General features: G+C 39.1%; 1 protein-coding gene across 1 annotated transcript in view; it reads left to right on the top strand.

The window, feature by feature from the left end:
- Positions 1 to 14857, top strand: part of LOC124271818 (glutamate receptor ionotropic, delta-1-like) — a 41763-nt gene that overhangs the window by 6534 nt on the left and 20372 nt on the right. Inside the window, exons 3-4 of the mRNA XM_046706968.1 lie at positions 10451 to 10597; positions 13628 to 13879. Of these exons, the coding sequence (XP_046562924.1) occupies positions 10451 to 10597; positions 13628 to 13879 (399 nt within the window). The remainder of the gene's footprint in view (positions 1 to 10450; positions 10598 to 13627; positions 13880 to 14857) is intronic.

The raw sequence follows: 14857 nt of genomic DNA, 5'->3' as shown, positions 1-14857 counted from the left end.
TGAACGATGTTTTGGGTCGTTGTCCTGCTGGAAAATTTCGGACTGTACTTTGGGCGCTGATACAAAGGTTTTTCAGTTTGTTTGGTCCAGAATTCCAGTGTATTAGGAAACAGTCACACAGAACTTTCATCTGAGAAAATCACATTGTCCCAGTTAAAATTTCTATGCTGTAAGCACCAGTTCAACCTTCGCTCCTTTTGTTTAGGTTTCATGATCGGTGATGGAATTCCTCGACTTTTCTGCCAACCCATTGCATGCAGCTCAGTTCTAATTATCTCCTTACAGACAGCCACAGTTCCTCTATCAATCATATCCAGCCTTAAGTTTCTAAACTCCTTCGTTTGTTTTAGAAACAAGAATACTTAGCCGCCTCCTGTCACCGACAGTCAATTTTTTGGGCCTACCTGCGCCTCCCTGGTGCTAAAATGCCATATCCATTTGCAATATTTTTCAAAACACGATAAACAGTTGACAAAGGGATGCCTGTTCTACTTGAAATCACTTTAGGTGATCTGATGTGTCCTTGTTATAATACTCTAAAATCAACTTCCTCTTCTCTAAATCATCCATACTGAGGATCACTGAAAATGTCGTCTGCTAGCAAGTAAACAAAGGGGGATAACTCTTCACAAAAACTAATGAAAAAGGATTAACGGAGTTGTCTCTCTTGAATGAAACCAAGCACTTGATAGCTGGTCAAGGTTGTTTATACTAGAAATCCAATTAAACATATTCCTAAAATTCTCAATAATTTCTGGTCATACTATAAAACATTGTTGCACAACGTATAATACTGCTAGCGATCACTGTCAACCACTATTGCACAATCAAGAGGAACGGGTATAGGTCAAGTTCAGCCTGTCGACGTTTGTCACCCTATGGAGAGATAGTCGTTCTGAATGTGTATTAATGCCATTTGGAGGTTTTTCAAACCGGTGTATAAGTATGTGTCTATGTTCAAGTGCAAGTCATTTAAGGAACAAATACATCAGCATTGATTAGTTACTATTTACATAACTTTTTACCCCGACAACTGAAGATGTCATATTGATCTTCCAAGAAATAAAACAGAAGTCATCTATCTGAACAGAATTATTGCATCAGTTCGCTTTTTTTCTAAAGAAAAAACAAATTACAAATATGCATATTGTAACCATGCTTTCGAACTAGTCAGGAATATCAGAAAGTAAGTTTAACTTGAGTGATATCATTTTATGCTTGTGTCACCCTGTGACCACTGGCCAAGATCTCGTGGTCAGTGTGTCGGTTTTTGTTACACGAGAGCATCGGTTGTAAAATGATCTTGTCGTAATTATGTATCTGTGTTTCGAAAGCGAAATGTCCTAAATAAATAAAACCTCAATTTTCTTTATTTACATTTTATATTTATCTCCAGACATGCATATGCTGATATTTTAGACATTTGTATGGTACCTGATATATTGTGATGTATTTTATGAAAAGTGTATTGAAGGCAACCTTACTGCATGGGATTAAACACTGGTGTGGTTTTAAAGCAATTTATGTCTACACATTGTGTAATTTCATCTTCAAATTATATAGAAGACTTTGAGTTGTATGCCTACGCATTTCACATTACCTACACTACGTATCGTATGTATTTTTACTCGATTGCTTATCATGGCCTTTATGGCTATTTTAGATTATTAGTTCACTGTTAATGTTATTTTGTAACTTTAACACCCAACAACAATTCATGATTCACAAAGATAAACTGTTCAAGGTTGTTAAGTCGACGTGGTACACCTAACTGGCACATTGTAAAAGCTCAAATGCAATGTTATTGGTTGATTGTTTCAATCAGAACGTATGGTTATAATGAAATGGTATGAAAATGGACATTTTACTATAAAGAAGTTAACGGTGAGATCGCGAACACTTGAATCATTGTGTCATTGGTTCCGGGGTGCTGGTGTAATTGTGTCCCAGGTTATTGTGCTATTTGATCATTGTGTCCTTGCATCTAGGGTTATGGTGTCCTTGAAACGGCTTATTGTACAACGTCATTGAAACACCAATCTGTTGTACAAACACAAGGATACAAGTTTAATAATTATTTTAAAAACTACAACCTACCTGAGAACCAAAATTCTTCCCCAAAAGAGAATTTATTGTCATGATAATACTGACAGCACCTCTCCGCCCATGCATACAGTCATGCATGTATGCATGGAACGATGCTACTAATTGTATGGAAAATGTATAAGTTCTTATAATTGTGACCTCTTTAGACACCGAGGAACATGTACATTCAGGCTATGAAGACGATGCGCACGTTTATTCCAACATCAAACAGAATTATTATGTAATAACATTAATATTTGTTTACATTCATAGCACTTGGTGTTTTCTTGTCAGATGTTACAAGTGTAAACTTCGTTAATGGTGCACGTAGCAGTCAACATCGGAAATCAATAGCGTCAAATGCTGTCTTTTCTTCCATCCAAACATTGCATATGACATAAATACATGCTGTATGTCATATAGAGGCATATTCTAATTAAAAGTACCCAGGGACACAGGATGGGCCAGTTGTCTGAACGCCGCTATTCGCCAAGTCGCGCTGCGTCAATTCGCCATGCCAAAATCCTGTGAGTGGGTCAAGACCCAACATTGCTAAAGATTCTGGATCCCTGTTGCACAAAGCGTTCGTAACGTTACGACATGTCGTAACTCTATAGTTTATCACAGGCTTGCGAATGTTATAGCGCTACGAACGTTTTGTGGTTCGGGGTGCTGTTTTGTTTATTAGAGTATGTTTTGGAACTCCTAAATATAAATATTAATGTTTTTGTTGTTAGTTTATTGCTTTACACCGCACTCAGTAATATTCCAGCCATATGGTGGCCGATTATAAAAAAATGGTAACTCGACCAGACAATTCAGTGATTGAGATTGTGAACCTAAAAATCCGATCAGTTAGTTCGCCTCTTTCTACTTACAAAAGTTACTGTGGATCATTTCAGTCTCACAATTCTCACGTGAAGGTTTGGCAAGAAAATTCAGCTCATACCAACAAAACATAATATAGTTAATACTACACTCATTAAACATTCACCTTTATAATTCCTTTGCTTTAACATTTTGGCATTGCTGCAGTTACGGTAATAAAATCAATAACGTTATAATATTTGTCAAGCATGACGTGATTATACCGATATGACCTTGTATTTGTTCGTAAAAGATACTTCATTCGCTCGGAGCTACAAGGCTTGTAACGCTTAAACCCAGCATCAAGGCTTGTATAGTCAACGACGGGTACTAGCACGATATCACAGGAATCACAGTATAACACCCGGTCATTGATTATAGGCGCTTGGTGCTAGTTTTCAGCGTTACAAACCCTTTTGCTCGGAAACCGGTGAACATCCGAGTTAGATTTGGTCTTCAGTAATCCATGCTTGTCGTAAGAGACACATGTCATCGTGTCTCAATTGCGTAGATCGATGTTCATGCTGTTTATCAATGGATCGCTGGTCCAGACTCGATTATTTACAGACCGCCGCCATATATATTGCTGAGTGCGGCGTTAAAGAACAACCCAACCAGCCCAACCGTTTGCTCGGGGCATACCCAGTACGATTTTTGTCACTGGCTCAACAGATGTTCCGAAAAGGTTTTACTAGGTCTGATGAATCCAAGATTGCTTATTGCAGTCACACAGCTGGCCAACTACCCCGTAACACGAGCCGTAGCGACAGTGCTTCACTGCGTCCACGTGGATCTGTTCGTGTACCGTGATCTACATCCTTAATGGTTTGATGGAGCTGATAACTGTATTGACTATTAGCAGCTTAGTGTTTTTGTTCATGTTGACATATTGTCAATTGTGAATATAATGGAGAAGTAGAAAATTAATGTATGTTTGTAGTCAGCTTATTGATGTTAAATGCGTCGGAAAGTATCTTGTGAAAGCAACACAGGAGATATCTGGTATTAGCCTATCGGCAACATGTGTCTTGTGTTAATTGATTGAAACATTAAAGATATGTGTATAAATTACTAAACTACTCATCAGCCCCGGTAAGTCGTTAGCCCACTGGTTAAAGCGTTTGTTCGTCAAACATAAACCTGGGTTTGATTTCCCACGTTGGTGCTCTATGTGAAGCCCATTTCTAGCGGTCCCAGCTTGGAATATTTTAAAAGCAGTCTAAAGCAGCACACTCACTCACTTACACCGCCATATAGCTGGAATATTGCTGAGTGCGGCGTAAAAGTAAACTCACTCACTCACTCACTTACAAGCCCACGTGACAACGGTAGGAGATGTCGTCGATCCGGTACAGGCATCATTGGATAAACGCTACAGTCCTACATCTCATCAGATCGCCACCTGCATGTCTATACTGTGAACATACCACGCAAACAATTTCTGTTTAGTTTCACGCAAATGGGGCGGTGGGGTAGCCCAGCGGTCAAAGCGTTCGCTAGTCACGCCGAAGGCCCGGCCTTGATTTCTCACATGGGTACAAGGTGAAGTCCATTTCTGGTGTTCCCCCGCCTTGCTTTTTGCTGGTACATTGCTAAAAAGCGGCGTAAAACCCAACTCACTCACTCACTGGTGTCCCGCAAGGATCTGTGCTGCGACCGATCTTGTTTACAACATATACACATGGTACCATTGGGGCAAATTTTGCCAGGATATATGACTTGTATTTTCACGCACATTGCAGATGAATCTCAGATCTTCAGGCCACTGAACAAACCATCTGCTTAAAACTGTTTCAAAACGTCCCTAGATCCATTGCGGGCAATAACATAAGGGTGGCTACTCAATGTCTCAAAATGAATGATGAGAAGATCAAGTTACTCATTCTCTTCACAGGCAACGTTGCAAACTATGTCTCCACCAAGACTGATGATGGTTGGAGTCGTATGGAACCGTTGTTTGGTTTTAATATGTGGCTTGACTCTCAGCCTTGACAGCAAACAGCTGCTGTAAAGGACAATTATCAGGACGTACATGGCCTCCAATGTGTTCTCAAATCGCATCATATCACATCATGGCTTGATTATTTCAGCATATTTCTTAAGCCTAGTTTCAGCGCCTGGTGTGGTGAATGAAGCAATGAACTTTGAGCTTAAATTTGGCTTTTTAGAACTTGCTCTCAGATACATTAGCAAGCTGATTAACCCTATACAAGTTCATTCCAGGACAAATGTGTCATGGTCAATGCGAGGTGTATGGATTTTATCATAAACGTGAGAACTATGAGATCTATCGTACGTCCTCCTCTTGAATGGTCAATTGATCCATTCATACGACTTGTGAAGTAAGTTTTGAAATTTTAACCAACATCTTGTTATAAAGTGGTCACTTAAACCAATATGGCAAGATTAGAAATGTAAAACATAAAATAACACACAACACGATGTGCGGTTACCTAAAACGATAACGGGGATGACACATCGACATTAATTAACACGTTTAAATTGTAACCCAATGAACTATGACTACAATGTCCCACCGTAGGGATGTGAAGACGATCTATAACCTACGACGGGCTGGTCGATTGTAATCAGCAAAAGAAAAAAAAATATCTCAGATTAATAAGTGTTTATTATCGGTAATGTTTATACTTTGGGAACAGTTTCCAACTTTATATGATGAAATGTAACAAATGTATTGAGCCCTCGGGTGTCACGGCTGTGATCAAACGACCATGATTAAAGCCCCACTAAACATTAAAAGAAAGACATATATCAATGTAGTTCGTAGGTTCGTAATGTCACTCGGTGTACACAGGTTGCATACGAACCAATCCCTAATAGCACATTTATCGAGAGATGAAATAGCCAGAAGAACACGCTGGAGTTGCTCAAATATTGGCACTCAATTATTACATGAAAGCGGTTATACGCAACCCACAATATTTTTATATTCAACGTTTTATTAAATTCAGGTCCAGTAAACCTTGATATTTGATTGTTATAAAATATGCATACAAGCTTTGAACAGAAAGAGGTGTTTGCTTTACTTTACGAAACATGGTTTGAACATTACAACTCAAGAAGGAAGATTAAGGCTATATCAACAATCAATGAAACCCACCCACACCCACACCCATACCCACCCCCACACACACACCCCCACCCACACCCACACCCACACCCACACCCTCACCTCACACTCCACACACCCACACCCACACTAACACCCACACCCACAACCACAATCCACATCCATCCACATCCACACCTACACCCCACACCCACACAGCACAAATATGTTTTGAAAATGATTATGTGCTCATTGGCAATCTATTTCTTTGAAGGATAATAGATTGTGATAAAATGTTGCATTTTTTTCGGTTCGCTTTGTTATCATGTTGCCTGGTAAAGATATCAGTTTTATTTCAAGTGAGGCCATATTGCCTATAACTGACATAAAGTGTTATCGATTTTCAGAAACTTCGTGCCTTCGTTATCTGTTGTAATCTCGATGCATAAAGTGCATGAATCAATGTTGACAAATACACTCCAAAATACACCCGTGTTAAAGTCTTTGAATGGACCTTTGTACATGCGCGTGTCTGCTGATGACATGTCAACATGAACGTGTGAAGTGTGAAGAGAAGGGGCCGATACCACTGCAAGTCACAATGGAAAGGAAATGATTGGAAATACTTGAAACCTTATTCTCATTTCTTCAGTTTGTATGTACTTTAAGAAGTCTTATTTCTCTATATTTCGCACAGTACTGCTGTGTGCATTAAGACATCGATTGACATCTAAGACACTGGTATGAAAAACACATCTTTGCAATGTTTCGAGCTGTATGTCATTATCGTTTTGAATGTTGCAAGGACAAATCCAATCGCTAGAGGAAATGTTGACTAAATCTTAATTTTTAGATTAGTTTAGTGTTTTGAGTGTAAGTAACGAATAGAAAACAACCCTCTTCAGCGCGATATGATTGCAATTTAACATTTATGCTTATTTACCATGTGGATTTCATCGCCATTGTTGGCTTGTGGCAGGAATCCATGATGATGGGTATGTATAGCGTCAACAAGAAGATGAAATGTGCAATTCACTGAGAAAATATTCTATTCATAGCTTAATTACGTGAAAATAGATACTGATGAATCACCATGACAATTTGAAACTAAAAAGAGTAAATATAAAAACAAGGATGTAACAAAATATTGAAGTTGTGTCACAGAAATTAAAAGAAATAGTTTACAATTTGGTCGTTGTGCGCGCATTCTGAACAAAAATGTAGTTTTGTCCAGGAGCAACACATCTCTGATTAAAAGTCAAACATGTAGTTTTGTCCAGGAGCAACACATCTCTGATTTAAAGTCAAACATGTAGTTTTGTCCAGGAGCAACACATCTCTGATTTAAAGTCAAACATGTAGTTTTGTCCAGGAGCAACACATCTCTGATTAAAAGTCAAACATGTAGTTTTGTCCAGGAGCAACACATCTCTGATTTAAAGTCAAACATGTAGTTTTGTCCAGGAGCAACACATCTCTGATTAAAAGTCAAACATGTAGTTTTGTCCAGGAGCAACACATCTCTGATTAAAAGTCAAACATGTAGTTTTGTCCAGGAGCGACACATCTCTGATTAAAAGTCAAACATGTAGTTTTGTCCAGGAGCGACACATCTCTGATTTATAGTCAAACATGTAGTTTTGTCCAGGAGCAACACATCTCTGATTAAAAGTCAAACATGTAGTTTTGTCCAGGAGCAATACATCTCTGATTTAAAGTCAAACATGTAGTTTTGTCCAGGAGCGACACATCTCTGATTTATAGTCAAACATGTAGTTTTGTCCAGGAGCAACACATCTCTGATTTAAAGTCAAACATGTAGTTTTGTCCAGGAGCAACACATCTCTGATTTAAAGTCAAACATGTAGTTTTGTCCAGGAGCAACACATCTCTGATTTAAAGTCAAACATGTAGTTTTGTCCAGGATCAACACATCTCTGATTTAAGGTCACACATGTTACCATTAAAATGGAAAAAACGTTTATACTCCCTAAATGTCAAAAGTGAACGATTTGAGTGAGTGATGAGTTTCACAAAACTTCACCTGTTGGTTTTAGCGATACAATCCAGAAACAAATGCTTCAGACACACGGGCGGATAGAACGACAGAAGAACGGACAGACAAGCTGATTACTATATCTACCAGTATCAAACTCCCGGCGGAGAGGGGGGCCTTAGGTTCATTCACGTACATAATGAGTTTGCATAATTATCTTTATTTACGTATTTATATGTTGTGTTGTAGAGGTCGTTATACAGAACACTAGGGATTGCTGGCATTGATTGCTCTGCTTGTGATACACTGAACCTCTCACGAAACTCGGACTCCTCATGGCACGAATCTTTTTATCAAATTTGTTACTCAGCAGCAGATAATTATCACAGAATGTGTAGATACCATACACGAATTTCCTTACATTCTGGAATGTCACTTCTTTACACTTATCGTATTGGGCCTAGTCTTTGTGGAGCATAATAGGAATCAGCCCAAGTCAAGAAAGAATGTTTGGGATTGACCTGCAGATATGGAATACTGTTTCAGTGCAGTATAGGCATGCATGCACACTTGGTTTTCACTACAGTATAGGAATATACAGTTTCACTCATGGTTTTCACGGCAGTATAGGAATACACTGTTTCACTTATGGTTTTCACTGCAGTATAGGAATACACTGTTTCACTCATGGTTTTCACTGCAGTATAGGAATACACTGTTTCACTTATGGTTTTCACTGCAGTATAGGAATACACTGTTTCACTCATGGTTTTCACTGCAGTATAGGAATACACTGTTTCACTTCATCATTTTCACTGCAGTATAGGAATACACTGTTTCACTACATGGTTTTCATAGGAATATACCGTTTACACACTGTTTACACTGTTCATCGTTTTTCATGGTTTTCACTACAGTATAGGAATACACTGTTTAATTCATCATTTTCACTACAGTATAGGAATACACTGTTTAAGTTCATCGTTTTCACTACAGTATAGGAATACACTGTTTAGTTCATCGTTTTCACTATAGTATAGGAATACACTGTTTAACTGATTATACTGGTTCATCGTTTTCACTATAGTATAGGAATACACTGTTTAACTCATCGTTTTCACTGTAGTATAGGAATATACTGTTTAGTTCATCGTTTTCACTATAGTATAGGAATACACTGTTTAGTTCATCGTTTTCACTACAGTATAGGAATACACTGTTTAGTTCATCGTTTTCACTATAGTATAGGAATACACTGTTTAACTCATCGTTTTCACTGCAGTATAGGAATATACTGTTTAGTTCATCGTTTTCACTACAGTATAGGAATACACTGTTTAGTTCATCGTTTTCACTATAGTATAGGAATACACTGTTTAGTTCATCGTTTTCACTACAGTATAGGAATACACTGTTTAGTTCATCGTTTTCACTACAGTATAGGAATATACTGTTTAGTTCATCGTTTTCACTATAGTATATCGTTTTCACTGCAGAATACACTGTTTAGTTCATCGTTTTCACTACAGTATAGGAATACACTGTTTAGTTCATCGTTTTCACTATAGTATAGGAATACACTGTTTAACTCATCGTTTTCACTGTAGTATAGGAATATACTGTTTAGTTCATCGTTTTCACTATAGTATAGGAATACACTGTTTAACTCATCGTTTTCACTGCAGTATAGGAATATACTGTTTAGTTCATCGCTTTCACTGCACTATAGGAATACACTGTTTCACTTATGATTTTCACTACAGTATGGGAATATACTGTTTAGTTCATCGCTTTCACTGCACTATAGGAATACACTGTTTCACTTATGATTTTCACTACAGTATGGGAATACACTGTTTAGTTCATCGTTTTCACTACAGTATAGGAATACACTGTTTAACTCATCGTTTTCACTGCAGTATAGGAATACACTGTTTCACTCATGGTTTTTTATAACATAGGTATACCCTTACACCTGCTTCATGTATTTGACGTATAAATTACCTTAACTGAAACAAAAACCTTCAAATAATCAGAAGAAGAGGTCCATTGTACGATACGGTTTCATCATAAACATGTGTTTGTGGGTCAATATCGCCAATCATATAATAAACACATGTGTATGAATCAATATCAAACAGTGATGATACAAGGCATCATGAAAAGAGCATCTTTCCCCCACGGTTGTACCCGTTCAAACAGCATTGCCATTTCGCGATACCTTCTGTCATCACTGTCATCACTTCTTCAGTGATCTATCTAAAAAATCTCATCATCACTTCACGACAATAGAATCTACTTAGGTAGATAATCAAGTCTGATAATTTCCAGCGTTGACGTTTTACATTACAATGTCTTGTATGCTTTCTGACCACTGATTATAGACGGCGAAGTAACACACAATAAACATGATCGTTCCAATCTGTCTGCAGGTGTTGTGAAGCAGCCCGGATACGATCACGTCACCGAAGACGCCATACACCTGGCTGCGATGACATTTTCTGATGAAACAAATGTCAATTTGTCCGTGTCTATAGCAACGCTCAACCCAGTAACTTTTTCATCTATCCTCGTACCAGGTATGTTGAACAGCTCACCTGGTTCAGATTGGTTAATCCATGTCCTCCTGATCATACTTCCGTGTAGCCCAGAGGTGTTGTACCTCCCATAATCAACCCATATAACACCCACATAACATCTGTGTTATATAGGTGTGTTGTGGCTAGTATCTAACTATCAGTCAAAACAAGTTGTTTGTGTATTGTTTAACGCCTCACTCAGCAATATTCCAGCCATATTTAGGCGGTCTGTAAAATATCAAGTCTTGACCAGACAATCTAGTGGTCAGTTGAGATACAATGACATGTGCCTGACCACCCGATCCCGCTAGGGACCACCCCTTACGACAAGAATGGGTTGCTGAAGACCAACTCTAACCCGGATCTTCACTTGTGGTCAAACCAGTCAAAGTGATAGTTTGACGGTTCTGAGTATTGTAACTGCCCATTATATATGTGCTTAACAAATGACAAAAAAGACCCCGTGAAAGTAACATTTTGTTCATGTGTCACGAATTACTTTACTCACGTCAGTATGGAAGATACTTTTCCTGTTTGCTATTTTTGGGATCACACTTTCTTGGAAATGTACAAGTTCTAGAGCATTTGGGGTTAATATAGATCTCATCCTCAGTCAGCAATCTAACCCACTAAGCCACCGAGGTACTCCACAAAATGGAAGTCCGACAACTGGTAGTCCAGACGAAAGTAACTTGTGTTCCTTCTGGCTAGTGTCAGTTGGCACGGCTCCCATGGCCGACGGAATACACAATGCTTATATTCAGAAAACAAACCAGTCACGTGTCATATATGTCATATACACATTGGAAAAAGTATAGCAACACCCCATATTTTTCATTGTGTCAATATGTTACCATGAACCATAGCAAAGGCACTTATCCGAACCTCAATTTCACTTATTATCTGGATAAACTGACCCTCAAGGAATAATTTATATAGCAAATCTAAACCCCCAAAAGAACGAAAAGCTGTAGTTTATTCAGGCGGTGCAAAGATAGCAAAAGTGACTCATTTTGTAGTGCTGGTGACTATGGTCGCATGACGTAAACACGTGCGGTCATTTTCAAGATTCTGACATACAATCGTCAAGGCATATGAAACTAAGAATAAGAAAAATAACCTAGAACAGTGTCAATATCTGCAATAACATCCCCGGCGCTCCTCCTCACTGACTGTATCAGATATTGAATTTGACTTTGAGATCCATTCTTGATGGAGGGCTTGTTTCAATACATCAAGATTTGGTACTGGAGGATCTATCTGGCGTATTCTGCGACCGATAATGTTGTACAAAGCGATCTTAGCGCTAAGGTGACCGTAACTCCCATACCTTAACATAGACTTAAGGTTGTCTTAGCGCTCATGGTGTTTTGTACAACAGCACCGTGGTGAGCCTGGGAAGAGTTGCTAACGCCTATTGACGTACGAAATCACCAACGGTACATGTACGGTGTGGCCTTGTGCTCAGAGGATGGTCATCGAAATGTGGTACAACAACCCCGTCTAGGATGTCAATGATGTACCGTTGTCCATTCAGATTTTGTCTGATCGTCACAATGTCAACTTTACCGTCATTTGAGAGGCTTTCACACACCAGAAATGAACCACTGCCAAACGGCTTCCGTTAGGCATATATGGTGCGGCGCCAAACATAAATCATAAGTCATGAGCAAAGGAAATCGACCTTCGCCTACACCAGGGACCCTTCCACATGACGCCAAATTCCACTGACGTTGATATTGACACCAAGCTAGGCATGTTGATTTGTGCTCTGCGGGATAACAACAGATGTCTGATAGGCTCTGTCTTGCTCTATGCCCGGCTGATTTTAGGCGATGTCGGACCGTTCTGTTGGACAATCGGCAATGTGGAAGCAACTCTGTTTTTAACATGCCTCTTGACATGAACGGATGAAGTTTTGCGATTCTGAGATGGACTGTATCCTGCTTAGGAGCTGTCAATCGCCGACGACCAGAACGCTGACTGTCCTTTAGGTATTTAGTTTGCTGATGTTTCCTGGCCAATCTGCTGATAGTCGATGGCTGACAATCAACACCTAGCCATCAGTGACATGCCAGCATTCAGCATGCAAATAACGTGCCATCTTGAAGCTGTTGTCAGTCGAAGAGGGCCCATATTTGCTTGTCAACAGCAAAATCAATTGCTTTCCAAGTTATCGTGCTGTAAGATAATTTACTGAAACTTGATGTTTGCTCAGTGACAGGTACACGTATGTTCGCCTTTGATCCTGCACGTGCATATTTCAAATCGATGTATGGTGTGCCCGAAGGGTAAAATTAATGATACAAACAAACATGAATTATAATTTGAATATACATATCTGTTGGGTGTGGGTCGGAGTTCAAAACCACAGGTGTTGCGATACTTCTTTTCATGAGTATATTTGGGAGTACTCTTTGTTTGCCTTTGTCACTTCATTTACCGTTATTTGTCCACTATTGCTATCTTACAGAAATTGTTTACTCCACATATTTGACATAAGAATTATAGGCCCCTTTTCGCAGTTAATGGAAATCCCGATCACAATGGATAGAAAAACATCAAATATTTGCCATTACTCGAACGATATCATATGAAATCAAACCATTCCAACAGCTGTTTCAATATCGCACTCATTGTTCCATTGCGTAACTCCAGCGTCATGTCTGTAAGCGTAATGCCAACGTGCTCTGACACCACTTTGTAATTATGTCGATAGTTTTCTGACAGGCCATTCGAAACAGCTTTGACAATATTGACATTAAGCTGTTTCCTTCAATCGACCGTTATTATGAGTAAACACCGGGGTCATTCAGTTAACATCACTAATTGTGATGTTGTCATAACTACATGTTTAGTGAATCTTCATAACGCTTTACGTAATCGTTTCGCTCTCTTTTGTGTGGCGTACAGACGTTAAAAGCCTCGTAACATTGAGATAACGAAGCCGTTTGCAGTTAGCCGTTTTGGGTTCGATTGTGGCAATGATTGCTTTTTGTGTCTTGAATATCCTTTATATTTTAATTTCAGACTGTACAGTATTCAACATGACGTGCGCTGGTCTTATCACGTTTGCGGACTGCTCTCATGCAATTTTCATTGACTTTTGGGCTGAAGAACATGTGATACCACATGTAATCTTCACCAACAGATCATGTGACTTTGTGAGCAAGCACGGAGTCAAGATGATCCCTCGTTTTACCACACAGAATAAGTTGATATCGGATATTGTTGTCCAAGAGCAATGGTCGGACGTTGTTATCATGTACGATTCTACTTTAGGTAGGTATTTCCATCAGATTCTAACGTGCGGTAAAATTTATTGAACATCTTTAACTTAAACGCTTTTGGCTCAATGTATCGTTCGCGATGACAGATATAGTTTTACGTTCGGGCAGATTCCTTGTTAAAACAAGTATCGAAACTACGCTTGAAGGAACAAGGGGTAGTTCTACAGTCATACAACTTCTTTATTACAAGTATATCAATAGAACTGCCCCCTTGTTTATAACTTCTAAATGCCAACCAGAGAAGTATATTCTTCTGGATTCACGTTGACGGGGTTTTGCAAATACCTGGTCTTATCAGAGATTTTCACTGATCCATATATGTAACCATCCTTGCTAGTTACTTACGGGAGTGAGTGAGTGAGTATGGTTTTACGCCGCTTTTAGCAATATTCCAGCAATATCACGACAGGAGGAAACCAGAAATGGGCTTCACACATTGTACCCATGTGGGAATCGAACACGGATCTTCGCCGTGACGAGCCGACGCTTTAACCACTAGGCGACCCCACCGCCTCTACTTACGGACAGTTGTTTCTGAAGACTCATCATTCTCTGATACAAACGTTTTCTGTTTACAAAATGTTACATACTGGGTGTAGGATTTCAGTCAAGAGTTGACAACGTGTCCTTGTGCTTCTACCCGAAGTGTGGTCGAAAACCATATTTCTGTCTGTGATTTAATGAGTAGGTGACACTTATTATGATTTACTTCACCAAGATAAACACTTGTTCATCGCGAGATGAAATCAATAATGTACGCAGGGAAGAAAGAAGAAGAATGTGTTGCTTGCTTAAACCCAGTTCCTCCAATGATCTTACGGAAATCGTATTGGAAGCAGTCTATATCAATGCAGAAACCGGTTATGTTATGGGTAGCTAGCTAACAAAGTTTCTTCCGGGCGGTAATGAACTCCAATAAGACACGAGGTACATGTACACTGCTGGCAAACGTGTAATGGAATCAAACCAC

Source organism: Haliotis rubra, unplaced genomic scaffold (assembly GCF_003918875.1).
Source record: "Haliotis rubra isolate DU_JTF1 unplaced genomic scaffold, ASM391887v1 Scf1637, whole genome shotgun sequence".
In the NCBI taxonomy this organism is placed as follows: Eukaryota; Metazoa; Mollusca; class Gastropoda; order Lepetellida; family Haliotidae; genus Haliotis; species Haliotis rubra.
Note: the sequence above shows the minus strand (reverse complement) of the source record. Positions and strands in the feature narration are given on the sequence as shown.